This window comes from Simochromis diagramma, unplaced genomic scaffold (assembly GCF_900408965.1).
Source record: "Simochromis diagramma unplaced genomic scaffold, fSimDia1.1 OVJJ01000205.1, whole genome shotgun sequence".
NCBI classification, from domain to species: Eukaryota; Metazoa; Chordata; class Actinopteri; order Cichliformes; family Cichlidae; genus Simochromis; species Simochromis diagramma.
Genome location: NW_024386782.1, coordinates 2,445,643 through 2,465,224, shown reverse-complemented (window position 1 = coordinate 2,465,224; position 19,582 = coordinate 2,445,643). Strand labels below are relative to the sequence as shown.

The window sequence follows — 19,582 nt, the reverse complement described above, 5'->3', positions numbered from 1 at the left end:
GTAATTAAGTCAGATTTACTGATTGTAAATCTCCTAAAATGCTTAATCCCTTCTGGTCCGTCTCGGCCACAGTATAAGAAGTTATTAGCTTCTCATCAATATACAGAAACTTAGTTCTAATCTTTTACATTAACAGGAGTTTTTTCCTTTGTCAACTAAAGCAGACAACTCAATCGAGAGCCACTAACTCCAACAAATCCTATCAGACAGACTGTGTTTGTGTTACCCTTTCACAGAAGTCATCCATGGCCTTAAGCAACTGCATGTCAACAATCCCGCGTTGATTGTGTCGCACGGTGTGCATAGTCAGAATGCAATAACAGTAAGCTAGCTGTGTTGCCCACCGAATCATCGGAAGCCTCACTGCTAAAGACAGTAATGCTAAGAATGTAAACGCAGAAAGCCGACAGGATTTATGGCCGCCTCAGCAAAAATGCTCCCTGCTTGGAGTCACCTTCATGTGACCAGTCTACCTTCCCCAAATTCTGCTCTTGAGGTCTCACGTGTCAGCTAGATTTGTGAGGGTTCAACCAAAGGGCTTTTTAAAATTGACATCTGAAACGGCTGCTAAATTATATAATCAAATGTGCAGATACTATTTGATCAGATATCACAAGGCCGTTTTCATGGAAGTCTCAGCGAAACCTTACAGGGATCATTCGAATGACTTGCACTCTTAAGCTGTAAACTGGCGATGGAGCGTACACACAGAAGCCATAAACCATCTGCCTCAGATGCTTGCTGAGTCTAAGATTTTACAATTTCACGCATTTATTGTCTTGCAGGGACCTTTTACAGAGAGTTGTTTTTGGAATGTCTTTGCTGGCTCTTCAAATGAAACCCATGTTTTTAATTGTCAGAACTGTTGACATGCTCAATTTTTCCTACACCAGAGCGGGAGAACATTCAACCCAGTGTGGTAGAAAACAGATCTGGGTTGTGTAAAATTCTTGACTCAAGTGCACGACTAAAATGCACAAAGCTATGTCATATGAAAATGTAAGGAAGGTTTTCAACTCAACTTTTGATTAAGTGGAAATGGCAATAATGACCTCTATTTCATTGTTGTCACCTTGTGTGATGTCCAATCAGGTTTTTGTTGTTTCAGTAAACTCAGTAAAGTTTCCTGGGATGATGCTGGACAGCATTTTTGGCAGAAGTCTTGAAGGTTTAGGAAGTTCTAAAGCTGTGATTAATTTTTTTTTTTTTTGATTAATCTGGTAATTGAATTTGTTAAGACAGCACTTTGCTTTTTATATATGGCGGTAATCTTTAGATGTCTTTTTGTGTCACAAGTACAGCACGAACCCAAAACAATTTTTTTTTTTAATTTATTTTTTTTTTTTAGCAAAGTAAGAGGAGGTAGAGCTTTAAATAAAAATGTTTTAATTAAGTTATTTATTTTGATAAATAACTATTTAAGTAATAAACTTAATTGATTTATCTACTAAACCACAGACTTCTCCAAAAACATGTCAATAATTTTCTTAGTCAGGACAGTTGATGAGACTTTGGGGATCTGCAGGGGTGCCTAATTTGAATGTCCAGACCAGCTACGTGATATCTTGTTACAGCGGCTGGGTTTTGGTCTGCGACAGCTGTCGGCCCTGCGGCCATGCAAAATGGTCAGATCTTATTTGGCAGGCCTGCTCGGGATGGGCCTTGACGTGTCAAGCAACGCAGACTATTCCCCTCCATGTAACCTCCATAAGTCCCTGAGGGGTAATGATTGTGGGGGCAGGGGCGGCAGGGATGGGCCCAGCTGTGGTGTACTCTGGCTAATAGCACTCGGCATAGATGGCAGTCCCTCATCCTCCCATGTGTGTGCATGAGACTTAATGTGCACAGGCCCCTTTCCAGCAGTGTGCATTACAATCACACATGGCCCTTAAATGGAGGTCTGCATGCATGGGCAGTCCTACTACAGTATTTGGTGTCTGTGATCAATTATATAATAATGCAGCTACACACCGATAAAACCCTGGCTGCACTTTTAGGATGGATGTGAATATCCACTGCAGTGTACAACGCAACCATTGCAGCTCAGTGGGATTTTATTGGTCTGTCCAGTGACAGACAGCAGGTTTTATTAACTGTGGGCCTCTTTGGATTCCCAGAAGATGCAGCATGATAAAGCAGTATTAATGTTTCTTCAGAGGTGGGTGGTTTCTACTTGTCCTTCCTTGGAAGGCATAACACAGAGAGTATTAGCTTTTATCTTAAGGTGTGACTGAGGAGACTATATCTGCTTTCATCAGCTCACATTTGACCGTGAAGCTACTAATCCAAGAGGTAAATTTGATTATATCTTTGACACTAAGTGCTTTTTTTTTTTTTCTTCTGTAAGTGCTGACTTCTACTTTTATTACTTCCAGAATTTACAGGGGGAACAAACAGATGTTTTAAAACTTCCCGTTTTTATAATACGCTTCTGTTTTAGAGACTGTTCCCAGTCAACAAAATGTTTTGCATGTAACCGATTCTAGATCAAGTACATACATTAGTGAAGTTGAGGTGAGAGGATGAGCAGTAATTTAGTTGCTTTGTCAGCACATTGAGTTGTCTATTTCTGTCCTTATATACCTGTTAAAAGGTAAATCATGTAAGTTTACTAGAGCCTTCAAAAAGACTTGAACTTGATAAAATGGCATTGAACCCTTTCTTTTCCAAACACACATTTTTGAAGTACTTTGGCTGAAACTTGTATTCTATATTGGTACAATATTGGGCAGCTACTAGCAGTAATCCCGGGCAATACATGGCTTTCTTTCTGAATGCATAATTTATGTACCAGTCCATGGTGGAGGGCCACACACAGGACTACTGTGTAGGCTGTTGTGTTGCACTGTGAAGAGTGCCTGTCACCAGTGACTGAACTTATTCTTCCTCCATTTCTATGGTGCTAAGATGTTCCGTTCCACCACTCCTTCCATAGTTCCTTTTTCATAAAAGGATTAAGAAAAGCAAAGGTTAGCTACGCAGCCATCTTCTGTCAGCTGATTAGTGATCCGCGCCTCAACTCTGCCGCACATGACACAACAAAGTTGCAGCGAAAGAGGTTTTGACAGGATTTTTGCTTGAATTCAGCTCAGTGGTCTTTTACATTTCTCGTCTTCACTTGGAAAACATGGGTTGGAATTTGGACCTTGTGACTTTATTCGTTTATTCAAAGTGCTGCTGCTCAGGCTTTTAATCTTGATTAGGTCATCTTTATAGCCCTTTTTATGAGGTCTGAAGTTGAAAAGTGTTTGATCAGCACGTTGCATTCAGTGACCCTTAGAGCTTAGAATGCTCATGACTTTTTAGAAAGCATAGTTTCCACTGATTTGAGTCCATGAATTACTGTTGCTTTATATCAGCATCATTCTGATCCATTAAATGACCAACAACATGCTGGTTTGAAGTGTTTCTGCTACTTGGCAAAGTTTGAGTTTGCATTATTTTTGAACTGCTAGTTTGAAGCAATTCCATCAGGATTTAAGAGGAGTGCTCATTAGCAAAGATTAAATATTTTCTGGCATTCAAAAAGCAATTGCCTGTTTAAGTAAAGCATCGTTCTGCATTAGAATTAGCAGCTAATACCAAGTCGCTTTGAATCAAGGGGCTGACAACACAACCTTGAGTCTATTCAGCTCAAAACTATTTTGAAGCTAAAAAGTGCAAGATGAACAACACAGCTGAGGCATGAGGTCATGTAGTCCAGCTGTTGATAATCTAGACGCATGGAGCTGGACGTGTTTGCCAAATTTAAATCTTTAAGGTTTTCAGAGATTTTTTTTTTTTCCCCAGTCTGGTAAAATGTCTTGAAAGGCTTGTAACAATCAGATGTAATCAGTCATACCAAGTAGATGTTATCTTGTTTTAATGTGCTCAACGTTTGAGTTGCAGATGTTGCCATTTCTTAATGACTGTTTGATTATTTTGGGGATGGCCCCTAAGAAGTGTTGGTTTTGTTGATCCAGACAGTGCTGACTATGCCCACAGCTAGAAGTAGATCTTCCTTGGAATCTTCCGTGCTTGCAGTAAACACAGCCCTATAAATAGAGCTCAGGGAAAAGCATACCAGCAGCAAAATGACAGGCATCCATACTACAAAACCCAGGCTCTGTGCAGCAGAGGCGCAGTATGCCGTTCCACACACAAACAGCCTCCAAACCCCACATCCCAGTGTCAAAGACTGTGGGTACAGTTAGCCTCCGGTGTGAGCTGTCCTTTCTGTCATTTTTGCTTGTCAAATCTAGCCATTAGATATATCCTCATTACCCAGCCTCAGGCCCTTGGGACCACATCCATCGCTGGTATGCTGCTATTCACAGAAGCAGAAGGTCATGCCATGAAAAACACGTACTGGTGCAGCTCAGACACTTTGGATTCCTGAGTGTAAACACTACAGAGAAACTGGGGGCTTGTACTTTAACACAGAGTTAATCAGCTGTTTTGTGTTGTTAAAGTAACTGCAGATAAGAAAAAGGCAGATTACTTTCTGCTTTCTCCAGTGAATTGCTGCTTTTCATTTAGTTTTCCTCTGTGGAATTAATATATTTAAGTTTGATATTTTTTTTGGTTATTTTTGATATTTGCTTCGAAAATGTAAAATATTTTCCGACTTCAAATTCCCAGAATTGTCTGAAAAACAGGTAGGAAGCATAAAGTAACGTTTTTTTTGTCTTGTGCAAAAAATAGTGGAGCTCCACACTGGAGAGCTTGAGATGTTTGACATTTCCATCGGATTTGTTCAAATATTTAATCAATTTAAATAGTTTTATTATGGTTTCTCACTTAATTTCCTCCTAATCAGCAAATTAGCCCAATTTAATTGATTTACACATGTAAATTTTTCAGATGCTTTTATCAGAATGTGAAACAACTGCAGAAGTTCATAAAGTATTTGATTAATAAACTGACAGAAAAGTAATTGGCAAATATATTCAGACATTTTCCTAGACTTATTTTTTCTCATATTTTAGAAACCAATTTATTAAAAAAAAATGCTTGCAGAAATAGATATTTGTTACAGTTGCAGATATTATTTTAAATTTGTTTAATTCCCCTTAGTGAGCTTTGGATATATTGTAGAATTTGTTGACGTCATGGTACAAGCAGTCCAAGCCCTTAGCATTGTCAGCTACTGACACTACTGTGATTAGTTAAAAGGGGGACATGAGTGCACCAAAGCCACTTGCATTCATGCCTATTCTGCTGTCAAACAATATCCACATCTCTGCATTTGCATCAGAGGGGAGCTTATCGTTAGACGGGCCCGAAAAGCGGCGCTGCATCAATTCATAACAAGTCAGCTGACTCATCCACTTTTCCTCTTTACCCTCCATTTTCCTCCACTCCAGTGTGATTTACCATGACAACTGAATCAGGCGCCGACTCGGAGGCCAAGCAGCCACAGGAGAATAAGGAGACAGAAAAGGGGAAAGCAAAGGCGGCATCCCAACCCAGCCAGGTGGCAGCCGAACCCGCCTTCCCTCAGAACCAACCGGAGCAGCTTCCAGCCGCCGTTGGACACAGCACCCCGGCCAGGAAAGAACAGGTCAGCCTCTTTGTAACCACATCCACCCACTGTCACTTCTTTTAAAAATGGAATATCCATCCATCGCATCCACCATAATTTTCCTTTAAACATACTTTTACTGAATTTAATATTAGGAAAAAAACAAAACAAACTTTGCCACTTTATTTAAGAATGATTCTTTTGTGGTGTAAACATTGTATAGATCCTTTTGAATTTGACAAAACATTACACACCATTCATCCCTCTTCTGAATGAATTGTGGCTTTGTGAGGAAAAAATGGAAATGAACGTGGGGAGGGGGAGAGAATGTGAAGACGTGACCTCAGTCCTCCATGGCGGTTACAACCATGCGTCAGATGCATTTGTTTGTTTGTGAGGAAAGCCTGGTGTTCAGTTAGAGCTCCATGCTTTTTATATATTAGAAATGGGAAAACGGATAGATCAAGAAACCTTCAATTGTGGATGCTTTGTTTTCAGGCTTTACAGCAACTAAGGCAGTTTGACAGATATAGTCGCTGTCACTGATTGGCCACACGCACGGGCAGTTTGGTGAGGGATGATTTTAGTTGTTTTATTTTGCCGTCTTTGTGTTTTGCCTCTTTCACAGGTTTTCTAAATAACTTGTCTACATAACAGCAAGGATGCCACAGCCATCCTTGCTGTTATGTTGAATAACTTATGAATGTAGTTCAGTAGAAACCTGGCATTATTTGCAATCATCACGACAATCATTTGTTGTACTGACTGTTTTTTACATCTCTCCCAATTTGCAACTTCCTGCAGCTGTGGGGACAATGATTGGAAGAATTTAGGGAACAACCTGGAATTAAACCCGTTGAGTTGAGTCTGAACTATGATGAAGACTTTTGGTGTATTTTAAAATGTATCCGTAAGATTGCACACCACTTCGACGCATGAACATGTTTAAATGATTTTACATGTTTGACAAAGAAGCTGGACGAGTCTAAAACCAGAGAACAGTGATCTCTGGTAGTATAATATTATACCCTGTAGCCTATCCATGTTATATCTGATGAAGCCTGGGAAGCTACTGATGTTATCTGAGCATTAAGTGCTTGTCTTCAGGTTTTGGCCCAAACAGCCTTCTGGCTCACTATTTAATCGATCTGCAGATTGAATTTCCAGTGCTTCCAAACTACAGAGGTTCAGTGTGAGGTAGATCCCTGCTTCTTCTCTAATTTATTACTTGAAAGAAAAACATTTCACCAGCTGCACATGCTTGTAGATGTGGTCACTTACTGTGGTAGTTAGTGGAAAATGTATATAAAAAGTTACATCTCAAACAACTTAACAGGTCACATTCCCAGTCTACATAGTGTTTGTGTTGCTTTAAACGTCTAGGATGTGTTTACTCACTCAGAAAACTTTAAATCCATGTTCTATATATTTTTTTTTTTTTTTTGGTGACTTTGAACTTTTGAACTTTTAACTTCTTAATATGTTGGAGCGTGTAACCATAGTTTGAATGTGCTCAGGCTCACAACCCCACTCATTCAGCAGGTTCTTATCATGATGTGGAAAGGAGAAGGATTTAAATGGTGCCTTTGTTGAAAAGAAGCTTACACGTGAATCATAACAGGCTGTAATGAGAGAGCAGCAGTCGCAAAGCGATGTGATGGATAAATTAATTATATACAATGCAGGGTAATGTGGTGAAACGGTGATGAAATAAATGACACGTTTTCATGTTAACAAAGTCTGACTTGTACCGTACAATATTTTGCATTGATGTTATTGATATCATTTGTCTACATTAAACACTTCTGTGGTAGCCAGATTTTAATTTCAGCTTTAGGCTTTACATGGGCGCAGCATTGCTTTCATTCAGATGCTAAAACTTGACTGTGTCTGCAATCTTTATAAAGCTATTTAGCGTTGCTAAAAGAGCAGCATATTCCCTTTGGCCTCACTTGTCCTTAGGAATGGGGTTTTTAGTCATAAACCAAAAATCTTGGACTATCGATGGCACTGGATTCAAAATACTGGGAATCCAATTACTACCCTGTCTTCCCAGGGTAATGCTTATTTGTGCTGCATTTCTCAGACATTAGTCAAGCACTTGGTGAGATATTTAAGATGTATACAGAGACTGGATATAAAAGATGGGTGTAATATGGCCAGCACAAACATGTGTTCTGAGAAACCGAGGACACTGCGTGCTCACACAGTAGTAACTCGTCAGTCACAGCATAGCCATGTCCTAAAGCATTCCTGCTCCGTCATCTGCTTTTATCGAAATCGGGATCAGGAATTGAAGCAATTGAATGGGCAATTGTTACCATAAAGTGATTAGGAAAGCACCTGCTGGGATAATAAGGCAAGTGAGAAGTGGGATCATTATCTTACAGGTTTCTACCTGAGATTTCTTTTTTGCATATAGATGAGTCGCTCCCTGCTGGCCACTAGAGAAAATGCTAAGGCAGCTCCCTTTTGGCTTCACCTCTCAGGCTACAGTTTGTGGTTTGGTCCAAAGTGAACATTGCTATTCTCCTAGATCCAAGTAGCTCCAGGGGAATAGTTATACATATATATGATCTTCTTTTATAACTTGCAGTGTTGCCCACTGAGCTAATCGACCCCAGGATTCTTTCAAATTCACACAGCAACATTATGCACCCCTTGTTTTTCCACACTGAGGATGATCAGTGATGCACCATCAGTGTTAGAGCTGTGGGAATTGCCAGGAGCAAGACTGAGGGGAAATTGCACCAGTCTGACACAACACTGTCGGCCTTCCCTGCGAGGCACGTTCTCCAGCAGGGTGCACATGTAACTGTGATTTCATACATCTGTGGTGCCTGTTCTCACCAGTCATACGTCAAACAAATGGGGGGAAAACGTGTCTTGTGGTATTTCCTAGAAATGTTAACTTGACCTTTCATTCTTGTGTTCTTTAGAGTCATCTTATTCTGCTTCTATTGTTTAATACTACATCAAAATGAGTCTACGGGGAGAGTAGTCCACATGAGCTGCAGTAGATACTGCAGGAACAATGCAATGAAAATGGCTTGAAGAGCAAGATAAGAAATGTTCTCCATCAGAATAAAAGGGGGGAATTAAATTCACTGTATGTAAGAAAGAAAAATATCTCGAAGCAACGGCGTCTATTCAGCATAAAGTCAGTCAGCAAAGGCTTTGTTTTCAGCGAAGTGGAAAATTGGATTTTCTCTCCTTAAGACAAAATGGCGGTACACCCCTAGCTGTTCTCAGTGGGACCTGATTACACTCAGTCAGGGTCCCAGTGTCTATTTTTAGGTTTACATTAACGGTCATTTAGGTAAGGAAACTTCTCTTCTGGTGGACATTTAGAGACGTTAATGCTTCTATCCACAATTAGCATGACAAGGTAGAGGCAGCTCATTACTTTTAACAAGGAAATTCCATTCAGCTCTATCCCAAATGTAGAAAACTGTTATTGTAAATGTATTATTCTCATTATTTTTAAGTGACACATTTTCCTCTTTTTGCCAGGAGCAGCAGGAAGAGGATCTGGTATCCCACAGGTCATCCACCAGTCGTCTGTCTAGGTCTCCGCTGAGAGGAGTCAAGAAGGTGAAGATCATGCAGTGTAAAGTCACTCTGCTGGATGGCTTAGACTTCACGCTCAATGTAGAGGTGAGACGCTTTAAGTTTAACACAGAGTGGTGGTCATTTTAAATATTCTGTTTCCATCAGCTTCGTCACTACTTTAATATGTAAGAGACTCGAGCCACATGGAAACTGTTCAGGTCCAAAAAGAGAAGGCAAGAATCAAATCAAATCACTTTTATTGTCACATCACATGTGCAGGTACACTGGTACAGTACATGTGAGGGAAATTCTTGTGTGCGAGCTTCACAAGCAACAGAGGTGTGCAAAAGTACAATAACATAAGAACAAGCAAAATATAAGAATGGCTAAATCTGAGAATTATATGAATAAATATATGTACAATACAAGAGTGTATGCATATTACTGAATGTGTATACTAAATATGTATATCTGTGTGTGTGTGTGTGTGTGTGTGTACATATTTAAAAATTAAATGGAGTAAACAATAAAATAGAATATACAGAGGTTAGCAGTTGGATATTGTGCAAAACAAGGGGCATTAATGTACAGTATGGAGTGCATAATGTTGAAGTTCCAGTAGTGAAGCTGAGGTGTCTATGAAGTGTTCAGCAGTCTGATGGCCTGATGGAAAAAGCTGTCTCTCAGTCTGCTGGTACGGGACCGGATGCTGCAGAACCTCCTTCCTGATGGAAGTAGTCTGAACAGTTTATGGCTGGAATCCTTGATGATCCTTCCCGCTTTCCTCAGGCACCGCTTCCTGTAGATGTCCTGCAGGGAGGGAAGCTCACCTCCAATTATCCGTTCAGAATACCGCTCTACTCTCTGGAGAGCTTTGTGGTTGTAGGCGGTGCTGTTGCCATACCAGGTGGTGATGCATCCAGTGAGGATGCTCTCAATGGCACAGCGATAGAAGGTCCTGAGGATGCGGGGGCTCATGCCGAATCTTTTCAATCTCCTGAGAAAGAAGAGGCGCTGCTGCGCCTTCTTCACTGTTTTGTTTATGTGTACTGACCACGTAAGATCCTCAGCCAGATGTACACCAAGGAAGTGGAAGCTGCTCACTCTCTCCACAGCAGCGCCGTTGATGGTGATGGGGGTGTGTACTTCTCTGGACCGCCGGAAGTCCACTATCAACTCCTTTGTCTTTGCGACGTTGAGGGTGAGATGGTTGTCTTGACACCAGTGGGTCAGGGCGTTGACCTCCTCCCTGTAGGCCATCTCATCACCTTCGGTGATAAGACCCACCACTGTAGTGTCATCCGCAAACTTCACAATGATGTTGGAGTTGCTAGTGGACATGCAGTCGTAGGTGTAGAGTGAGTACAGGAGAGGGCTCAGTACACACCCCTGTGGAGCACCAGTGTTCAGTGTGATGGGGGATGAGGTGATGCTGCCCAGTCTGACCACTTGGCGTCTGTCAGACAGGAAGTTAAGGATCCAGCTGCAGAGGGAGCTGCTCAGTCCTAGATCCTGCAGTTTCCTGTCCAGCTTCGAGGGAATGATGGTATTGAATGCTGAGCTGTAATCTACAAACAGCATTCTCACATACGTGTCTCTCTTCTCCAGGTGTGACAGGGCAGTATGTAGTGTCAGGGCTATGGTATCATCAGTGGACCTGTTGTGGCGGTATGCAAATTGTAGAGGGTCCAGTGAGTCGGGTAGTGCAGAGCAGATGAAGTCCGTGATCAGCTTCTCGAAGCATTTGCTCACGATGGGGGTCAGGGCTACAGGTCGCCAGTCGTTCATTGAGGAGATGGTGGAGGATTTGGGTACAGGGACGATGGTGGCCATTTTGAAGCAGGCTGGGACTACAGACAGAGAGAGGGAAAGGTAGTAGATGTGTGTAAACACTCCGATCGCCTGGTGGGGACCAGAATCAGCTGATTTCTAGTGTTTTCAGCTCTGACTGCTGAATGGCTGGTTGGCTCCCTTTATGTCGTGTTTATATAAGAACTTGTTTATGAGCCCTGTTCCATCACATTTGTCAAGTAAAGTTATCTTTATTTTTCCTTCTGCATGTGAAATGCAGCTCATGGCGTTCCACTGCACTATTATTATTATTATCATTATTATTATTATTACAGTTGAACGATGTGAGCAACCTTACGTATTGCTTTAATATATAAAACAAATGTTTCCTGTCAGGGCGTCAGTGATCATCAGTACTCACATGATTTGATAGCTTGTGCCAGTGGTCTTCTCCATTACCCAGAATTCATCTGTGTGTTACTTTTATGATCCCTGCACGTTGTATTAACAGAATAAAGCTGCTGTTTTGACGGCCCTGCTTAGAAGCAGTGATTTCACACTTTTATCTGCACACTCGCATTTGCATTGTCAAACTGTTTTATGGGATTTTGTTTTTCCTCCAAACCTTCTCTGGATAGTCTGTAGGGGGGAACAAAATATTCATGTAATGGTTCTTAAATGTTCAGTTCTTACTTCAAAGCTCATCTGCTCTCCAGAAATAAACCCTTTGAGGAAAAGAGAGCCAACAATCAGTGGAAAAACATGTGTCTTTGTGTTGTAAATGTGAAACTCGGAACCCCACACTAGCCTAGAAGCATGGCTTTTATCATAATATAGGGAAATTAAATATGGAAATGGGATATTTTGGGAGGAGAAGAAATGGAGCATGAGTTGGTTGTTAATCATTATTAGCATGGCGGGGTGTGGATGGAGTCATTACTTTCAGAGCTCGATAATCCGTCAAAGAATTTTATTTATTTATTTGTTTATTTATTTGTTTGTTTGTCGTGTGGTTTTGACCAACTGTGTCAGACTGTTTTGAATGTCTCCATTTGTATTATCTCATTATTTCTGCTTTGTAAAGTTTTTCTAAAGCAGAACTGTGTTCGCTTGAGTGGGACCCTCTGATAAGCTGCAGTCTTTAAGTATCGAGTATTCAGGAATAACCTCACAACTAATAGAGCCTTTGAGGCAAATGCCTTTCTGTTGTAAATATGAGTTTAGCTCCACAGCCGAACAGCTGCTTTCTGCCCTTCAAACAGTCTTTCTTTCTGTCTGAGTGTCATTAATTCAGGAGTAAGTCTGACTTCTGAACTTATGTGACATTTGCCTCATGAAATATTTCTTCCATAGCAAAGTTGAGTCTTTTGTCAAAGTTAGGAAACTTTGTAGGATTCCCAAAACGTGTTCAGGCTGAAAAAGAGAAGCAGACCCTCCTCTGCAAATCTCCTTTAGCGGATTCCTCCCCACCAGGGGCTGGGATGGAGGGATTGGCTGGCTGGTTTGGGGCAATGGGGGCAATTGTTGGAGGGAATCGGTGTCATTGACACAGTGGGTTGGCATGATTACGAAGACCCACTGTGCCACTGGAAGGACTTTTATTAAGGATGGTGACGTGGAAGTGGGGGATCAGTCCAGATTTGTTAACCTTAAGTCAGAAAAAGTTTTTTTATTTGTTTTAGTTTATGCTGAAAGAGCTACACATGGTCTAAAATATGAACACTTTAAGAAAACAAAGACATTTTTTGAGAATTTTCAATTAAAAAATTTCATGTTTTATTGAAATGTTTAATAAATGTGTTACACAACCTGAAAAATTCAAAACATGACTCTGAAGCCTTCTTTCACAAATGGCAGGTAATTTAACCCTCGTGTGACCCTCGTGAAAAAAGGGACCCAAACGGGACCCTTTTTTCACGAGGGTCACACGAGGGGTAAAGGGGTATCTCACTAATTTACTGCTGCTAGGCAACGTGCCTTCTGTGTTATTACCAAACATGGCTCAAGCACCAAAACACAAACACAACTAAGCAGCATCTTTGGTTTTAGTTTGGCTTGGTTGGCTTGTAAATGGTTTAAAGTAAGCTTAATATTAAGAGATAAAGGTCTTTAAGCCAAAGCTGAGATAACCTTTACCACCAAGGGTTGTTTTTTTTTTTTTAGGTTTTTTCTGACTGAAGTCCACTCCTCCAGATTCACAGAAAACGTTATTGATGCTTTTCTTAAGCAAACTGATCTTGTGTGTGTAATCAGTAGGGTTACACCAGACAGCAGCAAGATGTGACCTAATCGTGTGCTTTCAAACATGTTACCTTATGAGATTTATTTATAATATATCAGTACATTTGTGCTTATTTTAACTGAGTTTACTTCAGATTATTATGAATAGACGGTCAGTTATAAGGAGCTCACAAAAGAGAAAAATTGATAATTAATAAAGTTTCTAATTTTAAATTCTTTTCTTTTTTCATCTTAATACTTAGTGTTTACTTATTGCATCCCATCTGCTTACTATCCTGTAAGCTCCCAGTGCTGCCCACCTGCTAGGATGGGCAAAGCAAAGGCTTTCTTTGCCCCACTTTACTATTTCTGAACACTAAGATCCATTATTTTAGGGAATACTTCCAGATGACGGTGGATTTGGTGTATTAGAGGGGATATGAACTACTCTGTGGAGTAAGAAATATAAAGCAGAGAAAAGTTGACGATTGTATCGTCTAAAATGTTTGATTATACAAAAACATCAAGCAAAAATGAGAAAATTCACATTTAACCTTTAGCTCATAGCTCAAGCGTAGCTCATTGCCTAGACTGTCCCGTACTTATAAAACGAGAAGTTAGTGCTTTTTTTAGTTTGTGTCAAAAATGTTACTTTTTTTTGTCTTTCTTTTTTACCATGGACCCAATTGAACCAGAAAAGTTTTTTTTGTTTTTTTTGTTTTTTAATGCTAGATTGTAAAAACAGGAATTTTTATCTTATTCAATTGTTTATCTATTACTTTACTACTTTGGTGTAGTATAAATGGTAATGGGGGGGGGCTTTATTCATAGGAAAAGCAGTAAAAGTTCAAAATCTATACACTCGTTCACATTTTCCAACACCTTCCAGTGGGTTGAATTGGAGTCTGACATGGCTGATTCTGGACCCAGGGCCTTTCATTTGACACTCCTGGTTAAATAAATAACAATATTGTTACAGTGCAGTGTTCTGCTTAGAAATGCACAACATAGACATTTTGTGACACTCTGTGTTAAGAAGCAGTGCTTTTTTTATTTTTTTATTTATATTTTTTAATTTGTGGGTGCAGAAAGAAGTGTGCTGTGTGTTGTTCAAATCAAAAAGTGGAAAGCCCTCTTTACACCTACTCGGGACATTTACTTTTCTGCACACCTTTTTAACGAGTAATGCTACAAAATCAGGCTGTGTTAATCGATGCAGTGGCGTGCATGACACCTGCTTGATAATGCTCTTAATCACAGTAAAGGTGTCTCCATTTGTGCATTGTTTACAACAGTGACTAATACTTGCAATCACTATGATATAAAGCAGGAGACTAATAAGTTCGCTGCTTCCTGTAAGGCTTTTCATAGCAGCAGTTAAGGCACTAACATGACCAGTCAGAAGAATTTAATTTCAGCTTTAGGGGGAAAAAATGCTCTGTGTGCTCCTGCAGCTGAGGGTGAGTCGGACAAAAGCCAGGTCAGCTTATGGTGTTTGACACAGTAGTACAGCTGATGTCAGAAGACCCTCATAATTGCCAGGGAGTTCTTTTCCTCCTCCCAGTCCAGACTTGAAACTGGTCCAGAATGTCAGGATTTGACATTTTTATCCTCATGACCTTGTAGTTTTCCAGCTCAATTCAATTTCCTCTTGTGGGGGAAAAATGTCCGCACTAATCGTTTCCTATCATTTTCTATGACACAGAACAGCTGAACCGCTCTCCCTCACTTCAAAGGTTGTTGAGTCTAAGTGGAGGCAGAAAAACATCCCACACAATGTGTTGAATTGCTTTCAATTAAATCATCCTTTCTCTAAAGGACATGAGAATTCATGCTACATTTTGGCTTTAATTAGAGCTAAAGTGATTAGTCAGTGAGTCTGTTGGCAGGCAGTTATTTAGCCTATTTTGATAGTCAGTTAATCAAATTTAGTCTTTTATCTTTGTGAAATTATTATTGTTGGCTTTTGGACAGTCAGTTGGATGACACAAGATGCCTGAAGGGAACAAAGACTCTGGAAAAATGTGTTGTCTAACATTTTATAGGTCAAGTAATGACTGAAAGTGTTCTTAAAATGACTAGATAACTCTAATTAAAGTAACAGATAAACCATAATGCATGGTTTGATGCACAATCAGTTTTTAATCCTTAGGAGTGTTTAACCTCTGTGAAGGTCTCACTGTCCTGATTGATCAAGCTTTCCCAATTTAAGATCAGTATACTTCTGATTTCTGGTCTTTCTTCTGCTAGAGAACTCCAGGGATACGTGTGCTTATTTATAGATATAGTTTAATGATTGGCAGCTTATTTGACTCATCTGAAAACCTCTGTTTGCAAATCACAGCCATTTTTTGTCTGTGTCATTTAAGCCAGCCAGCTTTAAGTGTTGCATTAAGAGGAGATTGTCACACCCAGGCAGCAGTAGTCTGACATAACTGTGCTAATTCCCTCGGAGATGTTCTGGTAGGATTAACTCTCTGCCACCAGCACCTCTACCAGCATTGTTAAAATCACACGCGCGCACACACACATGCAAGAATCTTCTTATTTAAAGATGTGTGTGTGCTCATGCACACACCCGTTAGTTCTTCGTTTCACATCCAGGATGTATTATTGCATCCATGTGAGTGTGGCAGATACATAGCCGTGTTCTGGATAGGTTAGGCTGTGGCTGTGGGCTTCAGCCGATCCAAACGTGACGAGCTGGCATTGGTTTTGTGCAAGCAGGAGACGTCTGTGTCATGGCAACTCGGGCCTTAAAATATCCTCTGTGAGCTGGTCAAATGAGTCCTGGAAGTCCAACCTCTTCACGAGGGGGGGGATGACAAAGCTCCAGCTGATGACGTCCAGCACTCAGATGTGCAGTCGATCGATGTAATGCATTCACGCAACCAATGGTCAGGAATTTGAAAGTGTGTTTATGCTTTTTATAGAGGGAATCGATCCAGAGTTGCCAGGTTGGTGGATTGTGTCTCCGGTACCGAGGCTTACATCATGCAGCAGAATAATAATAATAATAATTTGCTTCATTTTCACAAATTTATATTCATAATGGGGTTTTGCAGAGATGAGCTCACTTTCATTTAATTATCGAGATAACAATAAGAAGAGAAGGACTTGAAGGGGAACGCAGTCCCACGGCAGCATAAAATAGCTTTTTAAGCTGCAACATGGATTAATAATATTGCTTTATTGTTTGTGTTTATCATTATTTTGTGTGTAATTGTTAAGCAAATCAGGACAAATGAAGGGTTTGCATTACTGGAAAAACTCTTAAAAGAAATTACACAATCCTACTAATCTAATTCGGTGTGACTGTTTATTTTAAACGAGTTTCTGTGTTCTGTATGTTCAAATGTTGCACATCAGTATACCCATCAAATGACTCTGCATTCAACATGTGCTTTTATTCTTTTTCTGTTCACAGAAACGAGCCAAGGGCCAGTTCCTCTTTGATAAAGTGTGTGATCACCTCAACCTACTAGAGAAGGACTATTTTGGCATTACATATAGAGATGTAGAGAATCAAAAGGTACTTTTTTATTTTAAGGCAATCTTATTAACTAACATGTTATATATTTTTACTTGGAAAGTGGTTCATCGACGGTAGGAAATGAAGTTAAATGTTTCTTTCAAGAAGACATTTATAAGATAACTGTTACATATGCATACCAGGCAGGATTTCCCCCTCTGAGTTCTTGGTAATTTGCTCCCAAATTAGCGATGATTTCATGTTTCATCTTCTGTGGTTGTCTCGCAGAATTGGCTGGATCCTTCCAAGGAGCTGAAGAAGCAGATCAGGAGTAAGTGCAGCAATCCAGTGAAGCTACCTGATTGTTATATGTTCTGAATTTCCAAGTGAAGCCTTTGCTGTTGTTGAATGTTGATTTTTAATCATTTCATGTTCTGTCGATACCTCAGCTGGACCCTGGAACTTTGCTTTCAATGTAAAGTTTTACCCACCAGACCCCTCACAACTGACTGAGGACATCACAAGGTCGGTTTTGCTGTCCTTTGCTTATGTTCTTCTATAAACCTTTTATAGACTTGGATGCATAAAAATGTACTTCTAGCACTTAAAAATCTCAGGAAGTTTTCAAAGAAATGAGAAAATCCAGACATTAGATATGATTTTTTTTTTTTAAAAACACGAAATTGCAGTTTTGTTTACATATATATTGTATATTTTGTCCTCATTCTCTCAGGTACTACCTGTGCTTGCAGCTGAGGGATGATGTAGTTTCAGGTCGCCTGCCCTGCTCCTTTGCCACCCACACGGTGCTGGGCTCGTATACAGCGCAGTCCGAACTTGGAGACTATGACTCAGAGGAACTCGCCAGCGACTACCTCAGTGAACTGCGCTTCGCACCCAACCAGACCAAAGAGCTAGAGGAGAAGGTCATGGAGCTCCACAAGACTTACAAGTTAGTATCTGTAGTACTATTTATTAATAGAAAGAGTCAGAAGGGTGTCAAATAGTCCAGTGAATTTATTATTGGTGGTCATAAACATGTCACTTTAAATTTCTTCTGTGGAAATGACACATGACATGTTCGTAGAATGTTTTTAGAAAATATAAACGGCTTTTCTCGTCTCACTGAATGGATCGCATATGATACATAGAACATAAAAGGACTAGTGCTGTCAGCGTTAATCTCGTTAAAATGATGTTAATGTCGTTAGTGAGTTAGCGCGTTAACCTCAGTTTAACGAAATTAACGTTGACAGCACTAAAAAGGACCCATCTTTGTTTTTCTACTAATAAAATGCTCTGTTTGCATTTAATGATGACATGTGCGTAATAAGGTCCTCTGATCAAATTCTTCATAAATCTGAAGTTGAATTGCACATCTAGTTTTTATGTCATTATTAGGCCTTGAATCAATCTGTGAATCTGAGTGAACATTCACAATCTGACCTAAGTCTCTCTTTTGAGCCCCCTCATTCCCCTTTTATTGCAATGATTTGTCTGTAATTTGATGCTGGTCCATTGGCTGCAGTGACATTTCCAGGATTGGGGTCTTAGACAATCTAAAAATGGATACACTTAGAATTCTCTATAGAACTTCAGCTAAAAACATCCATGAAAACAGCCTTTTTCCAAAATCTTTCAAGCTATAATCCTGCTAATAATCCATGTAGAGATTTTCTCTCTCTCGTCACATTGGTCAGAAAGGTTTAAGTCTGCTTTTAAGAAAAAAAGAGAGGTTTAAATCTCTTTGCCTTACGTGTTTATGTCTGACGTGCTCTGTTGTGTGCATTCAGGGGGATGTCACCGGCTGATGCCGAGATGCACTTCTTGGAAAATGCCAAGAAGCTATCCATGTACGGTGTGGACCTCCACCACGCTAAGGTAGCAAATCGCAACAAATCTTAAGTATTTATTTATTAATATTTCTTACAACACAATGATATATCAGTCTATAGAATTCAACCTAACTGGTTAATGTGAAGTCAAATGTGGAAATCGATTTAGTTGTTTTTTTTAAAGGTTAACGTGTAAGTTTTTACAGCGTGCTTCATTATACATGCAAACCAAACAGTAACTTTTTCCCCCTCTTTACAGTCGACATGTGCAAGAAAGCAAACAACCATCACTCAGTCTCATATTTACTCATTAAATATGAAGTTAAAATTGGCACAGAGTCTAAAAGTCTCTCTCCCACCAGTACATGAATATATCGCTAATTTACACAAATGAGAGGCTTGACCTTTATGTGAGGTTAGAATAGTCTTTGTGTAAAAGATGGACTTAGCTACCACGATATCACAGAGGCCTAAGATAAAAACACCAAAATGTAAAAACTAGTTATTTAATTTGTTACTATAAACAAAGAGGTGGAGCTGAAGGACTTTCACCTCGTCAGACGTGGTGGGTGTTTCAAAACAATTCATGTTTTTCAGAATGTGGACGTAAACTGTTTTTGGCGTTTTCTGTGTGAGGTCTTATACAAACACATCACCCATGCACTCGGTATTGACGCTTGCTACCACAACACTGCTGCTTCAGACACATCATGGCTGCCACAGTAATGCCTCGATTTAACATGCCACTGCTGCTCCCCTGACTGACTGATATTGTGTCACTGTTGCCTCTCTGGGGATGGGATGGGTTTAAGAGGGGCGATAGGTGGGAGGAGGTCTGGAGCCCAGCTTGACTTGGATAATTTCCCATCTGTTTTATTCTACTGTCCAGATTGGATCAAATATGTCACTAGAAAACAGGCGGTAAAAACAGAGAGCTGGTGTAGGACAGCGGGGCCGCTGTTGTCATAAAAGAAAATTACAGCCATCAGTCTTCTTGATATGAATCTGTTATCAAATGTGCTTTGAAAGTCAAAAAAGGGTCTAGATGCACATGATGGAGAGGAAATTGCCTTCACAGATTTAGATCAGAATAGAGGAGATGACAGAGATGCGGAAGCGGCCTTGATCAAACCGAGCAGACATCAATGCTCAGTGTTGCTTCTGTGAGTCACAGTTTTGATACACGAGAAAAAGATGTACATATCAGAC

At 40.1% G+C, this 19,582-nt stretch overlaps 1 protein-coding gene across 8 annotated transcripts in view; it reads left to right on the top strand.

The window, feature by feature from the left end:
• The window catches only part of LOC120724122 (protein 4.1-like), a 43,831-nt gene that overhangs the window by 2,835 nt on the left and 21,414 nt on the right, over positions 1–19,582 (top strand). For all 8 annotated transcript variants that reach the window (XM_040016107.1, XM_040016160.1, XM_040016132.1 and 5 more), the window contains exons 2-8: positions 5,346–5,542; positions 9,017–9,160; positions 16,494–16,598; positions 16,827–16,869; positions 16,988–17,063; positions 17,272–17,490; positions 18,332–18,419. In XM_040016107.1, the coding sequence (XP_039872041.1) occupies positions 5,357–5,542; positions 9,017–9,160; positions 16,494–16,598; positions 16,827–16,869; positions 16,988–17,063; positions 17,272–17,490; positions 18,332–18,419 (861 nt within the window). In that variant the 5' untranslated portion in view covers positions 5,346–5,356. The remainder of the gene's footprint in view (positions 1–5,345; positions 5,543–9,016; positions 9,161–16,493; positions 16,599–16,826; positions 16,870–16,987; positions 17,064–17,271; positions 17,491–18,331; positions 18,420–19,582) is intronic.